General features: G+C 42.0%; 1 protein-coding gene across 1 annotated transcript in view; it reads right to left on the reverse strand.

Moving 5' to 3' along the window:
* Positions 1-10919, reverse strand: part of PROX1 (prospero homeobox 1) — a 39461-nt gene extending 28542 nt beyond the window's left edge. Inside the window, exons 1-2 of the mRNA XM_079761917.1 lie at positions 8821-10919; positions 940-1041 (exon numbers count right to left, since the gene is read on the reverse strand). Of these exons, the coding sequence (XP_079618043.1) occupies positions 940-1041; positions 8821-10551 (1833 nt within the window). The 5' untranslated portion in view covers positions 10552-10919. The remainder of the gene's footprint in view (positions 1-939; positions 1042-8820) is intronic.
* Between the last annotated feature and the right edge of the window lie 1335 nt (positions 10920-12254).

Here is a 12254-nt window from a genome sequence, read left to right on the forward strand (position 1 = left end):
AGATTTTGGCTGCTGGAGAATTCTCTCCGTGGCAGAAATAAGAACTTGTACATATGGGGGTGGGGAGGGGAGGGTGGGGGAGAAGCACCCATCCCTAATAAACTAATCTCCGCTAATGTAATGTTTAGCAAGATCCTTGGATAATGATACCATGCGTGCCATTATCATCATCAAAACCCAATCTATGTTTTAAAAAGTTACAGATGATTAACACAACATCAAGTTGATGCAAACAATTACTTAAGCCCTCCCTCCCCCCCACACACACACGCACGCACACACACACACACACACAGAACCAGGAGGTCCCCATATTCTGTAGAATGAGGGAGGCTGCAGCTGTAGGGCCGACAGCTTTCATATCCTCATTTGAATAATGTGTCCTGAATCTGTCACTTTATTCATTCTCCTTATGCTCAGTGTACTCTACATCAACAACAAATTAAGTTGTAAATAAGAGACAATCATCACTTTTGTTTTTAAGCAGCTACTGCATAGAGAATTTCAATGTCCGCTCCTTTTCGGCAGGGGGGTAAAGAGGTGCTAGAGTTTGCTTTCCAAAGCACAAACAGAAATAAAACAGAAAACAGTCGACTGTTGCTGAGGGGAGGGAAAAAGCATCCCCTGAAGCACACCCATTCGGTACCAGCTGAAATTTCTCCCAAGAAGTTACTAAGACGTATAAAGACAGAGGCGAAGTTTCCCCGACTACCATGGAAACCATGTGACTTATTAAGACCAGTCCTGCCGTCTTAATTCGCAGGGGGCGGCTTTGCTTGGCCCAGCTTTAGGCAGAAGGACAAGTGCATGAAATCAATACAACGCAGGTGTACCAATGAACTGATTCCACACTCAGGTCCATGAACTCCCAAAAGTTCAAATCACGATAACATGCACAGAAATAAAAATAAAAAAATGAATAACACAAAACGTCCCTACCTTTACATCGGAGAAGTAGGTCTTCAGCATGTTGGAGCTGGGATAACGGGTATAAAAGAACATGAGCTTTGCTTTTTTCAAGTGATTGGGTGACAATCCCTCCTGCATGTAGGATGCAATTGGTTAAGGAAAATATTGCTTTAAACACAGGGACCAGCCACCTCCCCCTCCTCTCCCCCCTCTCCCGGGAGTCCGGAGGCCCACCACGCAGCCGTGGAATCCATCCCTGACTTGCTGCCGCTTGCTCCAAATGCCCATTGCCTGTCACACATTGCCAAATGTCACGGTGAGGATGCACAATTCAGTTGCAGAATCTTGGCTACTTTGTGGTGAGGATGGCAAAACAGAGCCCCTCTCTCTATACGTTCACTTGTTGCTAAGGAGACAAATGCACCCAACACGTGCTACACAACTCTTATCAGGAGAGTTTTTTTTTTTTCTTCTTCTTCACAATTATGGTTCTGTTTATTCTTCTCTCCACACTCTGCAGTTTACATCAAATTATTATCCTAATGTGCGTGGAAACACAAAAGGCATTATTTTGAACACTGTTAGGCAAGCTTCGCGTTTTACCTTTCAGCGCTAATGTAACGGAGCGTATTGCCTCACTTTCTTCCTATCTTATTATTGTATCCTTTTAATTGTTCCCTTTTAAATAATAGCTAAATTTGGGAAGGGGTCCTTTTGGCACAGAGAGAATGGGGCCGGGGGCGGGGGGGGGGCGGGGGGGAGAGTGTCGCTTTTGTTAAAGCAACGATCCAAGACCAAGTACAATTTGCCTCTCCCGGATTTATAGTTAACTCCTTGGAGAGTAGCACAGTGGTTGAGGCTAACAAATCAATAACAGTGGGTTAGCAGATCAATAAATGGCCACTTACCCCAAATAAGAAGGCCTATTTATCTGGAAACATCATTACCTTTTAGATCTGTAAACAGCAGCAACTAAAACAGTTCCCGAGAGAATGTGAGGCTAACCATAACAATCCAGGCTTCCTGATTCTCGCCCGGATTCTTGGCACTCCTCCGCACACTCGGAGCTGGGGCGGCCCTGGTCACATCTGTGCCGCAGCCTGGCCCTGCCATTTCCTCAGCAAATTAATGGCTTTATAATTTATCAGAAATGAAGATGCACGTGGAGAAAATCAATGTGGTCCCCCACAAGGTCAATTAAGGGTCCTTCCTAGAAGCTTCTCTAAGGATTTTTCTCTTAAAAGAGAGTCTGGGAAAAATTAGGAAAAAAGAAAATGTGCGTGTGTGTGTGCGCGCGCGTGTGTGTGTGTGTGTGTGTGTGTGTGAGAGAGAGAGAGAGAGAGAGAGAGCTTTCCTACCCAACAGAAATTTCACACCTTATGCAAAAAAGGTCAAATACGCACAGATATTTAGGAAAGGGAAAGGTTTCCAAATGACCTCCATCAAGTACAGCGCGAGCAATCTATTTCAGAACAGAGGGAACCCAGCAAGTTACTACAGAAGCAGAATCAAATTAATATTGATAAGCTCTTGACTACTTCTAACAGGGTGTTTAGCCAAATATTCTGCTGAGGAGGTGATTAGCATTCCCTTTAATATCATGCAAATTGTGCGAAAGATCACCTTGGTTGGTAAATAGAAGAATTAAATATTGGGCTTTATTTTTCCTCCACTGAAAATAAACACCGAAGCAAGAAATTTTGATTTTTTTAGATCTGTAAGCCAAAGCAGCTTAACTGAACTTGTGTTTTTGTTTGAGATCCTTAATGATTACAAAGACGATAATTTATGACTGACATACTTTTTGTGCCAAGGAGCGAGCTGAAAGGCCCTCCAGTAACCTCCATTAGACAGATAGAGAAGACTAAAGGAGCACAGCCTACTTCAGGGCCATCTGTCCAGATGGATAAGTGAAATAATAGTTGCAAGCTGTCTCCTATTGCCTCACGATAAGAGTTTTAGGCGAGTCCAAACTTCGACAAACATTCTCAGATCTGGGTTCTAATCTTTTTTTTTTTTTTTTTTTCAGACGGTTACATTAAAACAACCTCGAACATTTAACTCTTAGTCGGGGGAAAGTCCCAAATCTTTCACAGTGTGGCCTCCTACAAAGCAAATTGTGTTTGCTGTGGTTCTCAGACGGTTAGAGCGCCACGGAAACTTCCCGAAGCTTTCCACACATTTATATTTTTGCTAAAAGATGGTTTCGTTCCTTTTATTTAAACGACAAGCCAACTTCCATCTTATTTTGATGGGGACGCACAGGCTTTTATTTCATGGAAAAAAAAATTATTCTGATTTGATTTCTCAAGTCTGTTTTTGCTTTGAAACGCTTCCTGTTGGTAATACTTGGAATCGATCGGTTGAAATGGAACACAAGAATAAATCTTTCTCTCTCGCCCATCGTGTAATTGAGATAAAATTCCCATAAAATAGATGTTTCTAATAAACTATTAAAAATAGCTAATGAAACCTTTAAAAGCCAACAGTTAGATAATCCTCTTTTTGCCTCCTCAAAATAAATCTGAACTGACCAATTGGTTAATTTCCCTTTTAAGTGCTTGTGCTGAAAAGCAACTGTTCTTCCAAGAAAGCACTAGCTGTTTCCAGGATACTTACACACGCACAATGAGTCATGATGGAATAGATTCAGTAAACATACAGCTGTACTGAACACGAGCTAAGCTCCATTCAAGGCCAGGAAAGAAAATGAGCACAAATAAATATTAAGGAGGTAAAGGGGGGGTGGGGTGAGGGGGGGGGGGATGGAACGCAAACAAGATCTGTCCAGGCAGCTCATGTGGCTTTGCCTCAATTCTCTTAGCCATAGCTTTGTGAAGACAGATGACATTCAATTCTATGTGTAATGCAAAATAGACAATAACTGCTGAAACTTGAGACAGCTGCCAGGTGTAAAAAAAAAAAAAAAGAAAAGAAAAAGGGGAAAAAAAGAAAAGATGATAAATCCATAAATTAATGAAAGACATCTGCTGGGGAATATAAAAGATCAGAGAAGTAGAGTGCTACAGCTGACTCTAAAGCGGTGTTCAAACAACCTGAGAATGTGTGTTGTCTGTTTACCAAGCACAATATAACCTTACCTACACGCAGCAGCGGGAGGAGCAGCAGAGGCAGCAAAAAGGCAAATGGGAGGATAATAGGTTGTGGAGGCAGGAGGAAGAAAATTCTCTTTTTCCAGTTGCACTCTTGAATTGTGGCTAGAGATTTTACAAGCTGCATTTCCAGCCAAACGGATTGGGACTGCTTACCTACGTTTTCTAAACCACTTTGGAGCCCAAAGAATTTCAGCTTTCTCCTTCTGCTCTGACTTGCTATATTTCTAAGACACTTGCCCCCGGGGAAACCTAAAACGGGGAGCGAAGATCTAAACGATCTCATTTCGTGACAGTGATAGAGCAACGAAGTTGTTGCTTCTCTAAGCTCAACATAACCGGGGGATGAATATTTTTTAAATTTTACTCCACAATGGTAAAGATGGAATGGAACCCAGAATCTTTTAGTCTTGAATATACATGTTTCCCTATAGCAAAGATAACGACTATGGCCCCATAAGGCTTCAAAAAAATGTAAAAGGTCAACTTCTATGGATTATTTCACATCTTAGAAATTCATTTCTAATCCATCTATTCCAGTTAGGCTTTAATTTCAAGCTATTAAACAATGTTCCTTTCGAAACTCCTCCAGGTATTGTTAACATTCTCCCTAAAAGCCCGGTAGGGACAGCTGGCCCGCCCGGAGAATGGGTGTGTCTACACCTGCACGTCTTAAAGGCTTGTGATCCTCGTGGGCTTTAACTGGGCGCATGCAAATGTTTGAGGCCTAAACAAGGCTATTTCTCTTGAGATGCAAAGAGGACGAACGACAAGGAACATCACGGAGGAAAACAATTGGCTGGCTGTTTCTTTTGGGATTTGAATAAAACTTAATATTTGATTAAATAGATTCATTTGCAAAGATACCGAACACATTTTTTTTATACCCAAGACGTGAGCAGGTGCACTGACATTCAGTTGAACATGCACACGTTCACCATTTCCTTTCTGTTAGAAGGGAGAACGAGGTACTGTTCTCCCTTCTAGAACACACATGCTTAATGTGCTGAACTTAAGTGGATTTCTCTGGTAAGCTGGTGTTCTCAGTAGTTCTTGTCTCGGCTACTTTGTTCAGAGAAACAGATGATGCCCTCCGGAGTGGGAAAGAATTGTTCCTTAAGAATTAAATTATTCATCACAACTTGGAAACCCGGGAACTAAAAATAAAAACATAACGACGATTATAGTGGTACCATTTCATCTCATTTCCACTGACCTTTTCAACATGAGTAACTACAGGTTCAAATATGTGCTTCCATCCCTACAACTGAAGTAAGACACCACTCAATGTGATGCCTAGAGATTTCTTTAAACTAAATGCTTGAGAATTTTTGCCTACACACAAAGGAAGAACTCACTGCCATACAAGGATGAAGAGAGCAGAAAAGTTGGTCCAGTTTCCCAATGAACATGCAGATCCTCACTGGCTTCAGAATTATGTGGACTATAGAAAAGGTTGTTTGCCTGGCCAGTGTTGCTCAGTGGTTGAGCATTGACCTGTAAGCCAGGAGGTCAAGGGTTCAATTCCCAGCCAGGGCACATGCCCAGGTTGTAGGCTCAATCCCCAGTTGGGGGCGAGGGTGTGGTGTGCAGGAGACAGCTTATTAATGATTCTCTCTTATCATTGATGTTTCTATCTCTCTCTACCTCTCCCTCTCCCTTCCTCTCTGAAATCAGTAAAAATATATTAAAAAGAAAAGAAAAGGTTGCTTGCCTATCGTCTTCCTAAGAAATAATATATCAATGAGATAAATGGTTAAAAGTGTGGTGTGGTAGAGGCGAAAGAGAAAGAGGCAGAGGGTAGAAAGCTAGAAGGTAGGAAATGTAATCATTACTTGCAACAAGTGGTCCAAATTATTTAGCTACATGAAAGAAACACCTCCAGGTAGAAGCAACTAACATTGCATATGAACCATAAGTGTTTCCGAACCACCACCGTTTAACAAACAGAACCTTACTTGGGAGGAGAGAGGAGAAGTTATTCATCTGAAGAAAAAGCAACTATATTCTCTCTAAAGCCTTTGATACGTATAGAAATAAAAGGAACTTCTTTCCATTCAAATCCTTAAAATTCCTCAGGAGATTTAGAAAGGGTGAGACAATGAGCATGGCCAACACTTTATGCAATCAAAAATATTTTTTTTCTAGAAGATCCAACTTACTTAAAAAAAAAAAAAAACACAGAAAATTATCTGGTTACAATGAAAAGTCTAATTAAAAAAACAAAACAAAACTCCATAAACAGGCATCTTGAAATAAAGAGTTTAATATGGACTTATAAGACTTTGAAACCTGGCTTCAAATATTCACCAAAATAGGCATGTCCCTTTCCGGTGTGTGGTGTGTGTGCGCGCGTGTGTGTGTGCGTGTGTGTGTCAGAGACAGAGAGAGAGAACCCACCATCACTACTATTGGCTTCAAATGAACTACAGCTGTGGTCGGAAAACTGGGGCTCGCGAGCCACATGCGGCTCTTTGGCCCCTTGAGTTTTTAGCAAAGGCCAGCTTAGGAGTACCCTAATTAAGTTAATAACAATGTACCTATATAGTTTAAGTTTAAAAAATTTGGCTCTCAAAAGAAATTTCAATCGTTGTACTGTTGATATTTGGCTCTGTTGACTAATAACTTTGCCGACCACTGAACTAGAGGCTCTCTTGAAGAGATGGGGTTGGGCTTTGGACAGTAGCCTGGTATGAACTTTGGAAGATGCTCTGCCTACAAAGAGTAAAAAAAAAAAATTCCAGTCCTTATGTCTTCTTACTTTGCCTATCTCATCACCAATAGCTATATTCCAATCATTCTGATTGTTTATTGCCTGCTCATCACAGGTAAGGTATGGTGCTGGGCACAGCTTTGATTCATGACCAATGGATTAGATTTTAGGTCTTTGAACGGTAGAAGTTAAATCTGAAACCAAACCAAGACTCAGTTTCTATTTATAAAGCTAGGTCCTCAGCATCTTTCTCTTGCTTTCTCTCATGACATGATTCTCTTCTTCCTCACCATAGAAAGAGACTCTGCTAGCTGCCCAAGTGGGTCTCCTACTAGTGGTTCCCACTCGCCTTACAAGAAATCTTCACCAGTATCCTAAGATTTTGCTGGAAGGACGACCTTCATTACCTGGGAAAACACATTTCCATCAGAGCTGGGACTTTGCACTCAAGTGGCAGCCTCCTGAGTGGGTTTACATACTAAAATGTCAATTTCCAGTCATCAAGATGATTGCTCAAAATCCTTAATTTAGCAACAGCCAACTTAATTGCTAAATTTTATATCCATATGGCAATTTATTATAAGAGAAACATGCCTCTACCTGCCCCCCAAAGCTACTAGTCTACGACCCAGAACATCAATGACCACAAGATTCTTAAGAATTTACTGCAAGGACCAATTTACAGAGAAAAAAAAATCATCAATTAAAAATAGCCAGAGTGCAGGACAGATCCAATAAAATATATAACTGGCATCTCTACATCAAAGTCAGGTTCAAAATATAAAAGAGTCATAAAAAGAGCCATTTTTAAGTCGAATACAGCTTGAGTTTTATATTTAATTGTGCTCTCTCGCTTTCCAAAATAATTTGCTTTGTTTATGTTAGGACAAAAGATTTCTGTGTATGGCTGAACAGAGGTTAATCATGCATGGAAGGCAGCTGCACCAGCCCCAAAGAACAGACCTTGGTGAACGAGAGACCGATGCCGTCTGAATAAATCAGTACCTGTGTATTTCCTTTAAAAAACGGCGTCTCGCTTCAGGATTAAAGGGAGAATCCACCTCCCCTCCCACATCCCTCTTTCTCCCACCAGCACAGTGCTCTTCATCAGACTGAATCAAGCCTTCTTTAAACAGCCCAGGAGCCTGTTCAGGGCTTAAAGGGAGAATTCTTCTTATGGCATCTGAAACTGACTTTTCACTCCATTATAAAACTTACCATTTCTTAAAAATTATATATCTGATAGAATTCAATATCACAATGAGATTTTTTTTTCTATCTCTGATTTCATTCTTAAAAAAAAAAAAAAAAAGTAGCCCCAGCTGGTTTGGCTCAGTGGATAGAGCATCGGCCTGCGGACTACAGGGTCCCAGGTTCGATTCTGGTCAAGGGTACATGCCAGCGTTTCGGGCTTGATCCCCAGTAGGGGGCATGCAGGAAGCAGCCAATCAATGATTCTCTCTTATCATTGATGTTTCTCTCTCTCCCTCCCCTCTCCCTTCCTCTCTGAAATCAATAAAAATATATTTAAGCCCAGCAGGCATGGCTCAGTGGTTGAGCATTGACCTATGAACCAGGAGGTCATGGTTCAATTCCCAGTCAGGGTACATGCTCGGGTTGCAGGCTCAATGCCCAGTGTGTGTGTGGGGGGGGTGTAGGAGGCAGCTGATCGATGGTTCTCTCTCATCATTGCTGTTTCTATCTCTCCCTTCCTCTCTGAAATCGATAAAAATATCTAAATCAATCAATCAATAAATAAATTTTATTTAAAATAAATAAAAATGTTTTAAAGGGTAAGAAGAGAATACAGGAAGAACAGCAGAAAAAAAACTGCTGATAAAGCATATATTAAATACCAGCTCTTTGGGGCAGTTCACAACTTGTAAAAATTGCAAAGGTGTTGGTTTAGTGGGGAGGTTTTATGCCATTAGAAGTGCCACAGGCCTGTTGATAAAAGTTACTCTGAGTAACAGGAAAGACTGAATTCTTCAGAAGATGCTAACCTACATTATTCTACATGTGCTGTAAACCTGACCCGTTGGGAAGCCTCGGTTTTGTTTGGTTTTCCTTGAGGGGAAAATAAAAGGATATTGCACTTCCTGAATAAGGTGAGATTTCAGACATGTCTTGAAGATCGCCACACTCGGACTTGATGAGGGACAAGGAGAGCCCTTCCGCCGTGCTGGGTGGGTGTGCTGGTGAACAAGGGTGGTGGCTCAGGTGGTGGGATGACATCTTGGTCCTCAGACTCGTCGTCTCCCGGGTTAAGTCCAAGGACTCAGGAGACACTCTGTCTTTTCCCGAGAAGGAGCCAGAGGGAGCACCTAATGGACCCTGAAATGGGTAGGCCATCAAGGGTAGGGGGAAGGGGTGGCGGAAGTTGGATGTGGTGAAGCCTGCAGTGGCAGAGAGAGGTGACTGGTGCAGGGGCTGGTGGTGGCCGCCGGTGGGAGGGCCGGAGGCAGACTGGTCAGAGGAGTTTTTGCGGACCACCAGGGGCAGTGCTTCTGTCTGGTCTGTGGAACTGGGCATCTGCACGTTGCCAAAGGTGTCCAGGGGGTTCGGAATGATGACGTCGCCAAAGCACTGCAGGCGCTGGTTGGCGGTGTGGAAATTGTGGTTTTCCCCGTTGACTGCGAATCTGGCCTGGGGGATCTGGAGAGGGGGGAAGACCTGAGGAACCTGGCGGGAGGGTTTGGCCGAAAAGACTTTGACCACAGTGTCCACAACTTGCGACATGGCAGAGGTCAGTTCCTGTTTCAAGGTCTCGGCCAAATGTTTGCCTTCTGGTTGTAAGGAGTTTGGCCCGTGGTCTCTCTCTTTGTTGTTGCCTTCTCGCTTGGGCTTGTTTTCAGCCATTTCCTGCTCCCTGATCAGGGCTCGGGCTCGGTCAATGAACTGTCCCGGGTCTAGCTCGCACATCTCATTATCTGACCTCCCTACGGAGTCCTGGGCCCGGGCATCCAGCATCTCCGAGCGCATGCTGTCTTCAGACAGGTTACCATCTTCATCATTTTCAGAATCAGTGCTGTCATAGATTTGGTAGAACTTTTCCTGCAGCTGGCGCAGCTGTTTCTGCATGTCCTCCAGCTGCTGTTTCAGCTGTCGGCGCTCCTCTCGCTTCTGTTCTTTGCGGGCTGAAACCAGCTGCTGGAAACTCTGTTGCTGCTGCTGGGGCAGCTTTTGCTTGCGTTTGTTTTCTCTGTAGCTTTCTCGGGGACTCACAGACTGCGGGGCCATCTCTCTTTCATTTTCATTGCCCCTTAACGCCACACTGGGGGAATGGCTCATACCCCGAATGATATTCTCAACCCGGGCGCGCTTTGCTCTCAGGTGCTCGTCACATAAGCGATCCATATCAAACTGGCTCATAGTAGGCCTGCCAAAGGGGGAAAGACACTCTGGGGGGCTGTCTCTTGAAGAGTTGCTGCATATATCCTCCTGATGTACTTCGGAGCCTGTGCTAGAGAGACCGCTGGCTTGGAAGCTGGGCTCCGTGCCACCATTTTTGTTCATGTTATTTTTCAACAGCTGGGAAATGATGGTTGCTCCTGGAAAAGGCATCATGGCATCTTCATACGAGTTCGCCCTCTTCAGCAGCTTGCGAAGCACATTTGACTTCTCCCCATCTGCATGCTGCACCACGGAATACTCAACATCCTGCTCGGAACCTTGGGGATTCATGGCACTAAAAAACGTGGCTCTCGCCTTAGCAAAGAATGCAGATGCTGTCCCTACCGTCCTTTTCACTCCAATGTCAACTCTTCTCCTCTTGGTCTGCCGGCTTAAGAGGGCTGTGCTGTCATGGTCAGGCATCACTGGGCAGTTATTGTGCCATCTTCAAAAGCTCGTCAGCTGGGCACAGCTCAAGAATCCCGGGACCCTGGCCAACAGAACAAAAGGACTGATGAATCATTTTCTTTAAATTTCTCCAAATTTCCTGACCTCAATCCTGAATCAAATACAAAATGCATAGGCTCTGGGATTTATGGCACATTACAATTATTGAAATTTATTATGCACTCTGCTTGAAATGAAACATTTTTAAATATTTCTGCTCCACTGGTTTAAGATGGATTAAGATTAAAAAAAAAAAAAGGCAAAAACTGCTTAAGCACCAGTAATATGATTCTCTTTCACAAATGCCTAAAATGATACTGTTTATCGTCAGAAGAAATAGTAGATTATAAGTACACAGCCTCTGACAACCAATTGATTAAATTTTGGGCATTCAGATTCACATTACAAAAGAAGATGAAAGTGGGCTACACTTAAGAAATAGGATTTAATTTTGAGGCTGGGTGAAATTGGGATGCAAAATTCCATTTCTGCATTAAAATTATTGTGATTTTAAGGCTATGAAAAGAACACTGAAGTAAGTGCAAATATTTAAAACACACCCTTTATTACCAAATTTTAAAGTATTTTTGTCAAATGTGAAATGAAATGAGAACAGCCCCAATCAGCATCTTGCCAACATAAATGGTCAATTTCACATTGAAATCACTGCAAAAATACTCCTACTACAAGTCTGCTTATTTAGCATAATATTCATTTTTTATTAGTAAAATCACTATTGAAGATGGTATCTTTTGGGTTTTTTAATGTAAGTAGAGACTATTTATAAATTTTCATGATGCCCTTCTGATTACTTAAATTATTATCAAGTTGAACTCACTGCAAAAGAACGACATTGTTACATTTTAGAAATCAATAAATTGAATTAGGCAAGGATAAATATATCTTCAGGAATAGTTTTCTTCTGTTAAAATCTGCCACAATAATACTCCCCATGCTTAAAGAAACTCTTTAACGTACACCACTTGTGAATCTTATTTCATATGCTGGATTTAAGAAAAAACACACAGAAATAAAGACCAAAAAAAAAATATGTATAAAGAAGAAAGAAAATAACATCACTCCAATATATGTGAGAAAGGAAATATCTTCTCTGCATTCGAACTTCCATTGTTTCTTGGGAACACAATGTAAAAAGAGAACATCCCTCCTTGCATTTTATAAAAGGTAGTTGCCATATTTTGTGACTTATTAACTAGTGATGCTAACCCCACATGTGGCATAAATGTAAGATGTCACATCTTTTTTGCTTACAATTAACATTTTGTGGAGAAAATGAGAATATTTTTTTCACCCAGGGTTTATCTAATATTAAACTTCACGTTTGCTTAACAGAGCACATCTTCACAATAACAGGGTCCATTGCCAAAGGCAGCGTGCGGAGTGCTTGGAACCGCTCCCATCTCTTTCGGTTCACCTGTGAAAACATCTACGTGCTCCCTAGGACTGCATCTGTGGCTAGTTTTAAAGAATGACTATCCATGCAAATAGGCATGATTTCAGCATGAAATAACCTGTAAAAATCAAGAAAATGCTCAATGCTTAGATGGCAGCATGTATTTTTTTTTTTTAAAGCGAGAAAGATTTCATCATGCAGACCTTGCTTCTGGTTTCTGTGTGAAGCTACAACATTTTAAAAGAGCCTGTTTTAGAATATCGTG

The sequence above is a fragment of the Cnephaeus nilssonii genome, assembly GCF_951640355.1.
Source record: "Cnephaeus nilssonii genome assembly, chromosome: 21".
NCBI lineage: Eukaryota > Metazoa > Chordata > Mammalia > Chiroptera > Vespertilionidae > Cnephaeus > Cnephaeus nilssonii.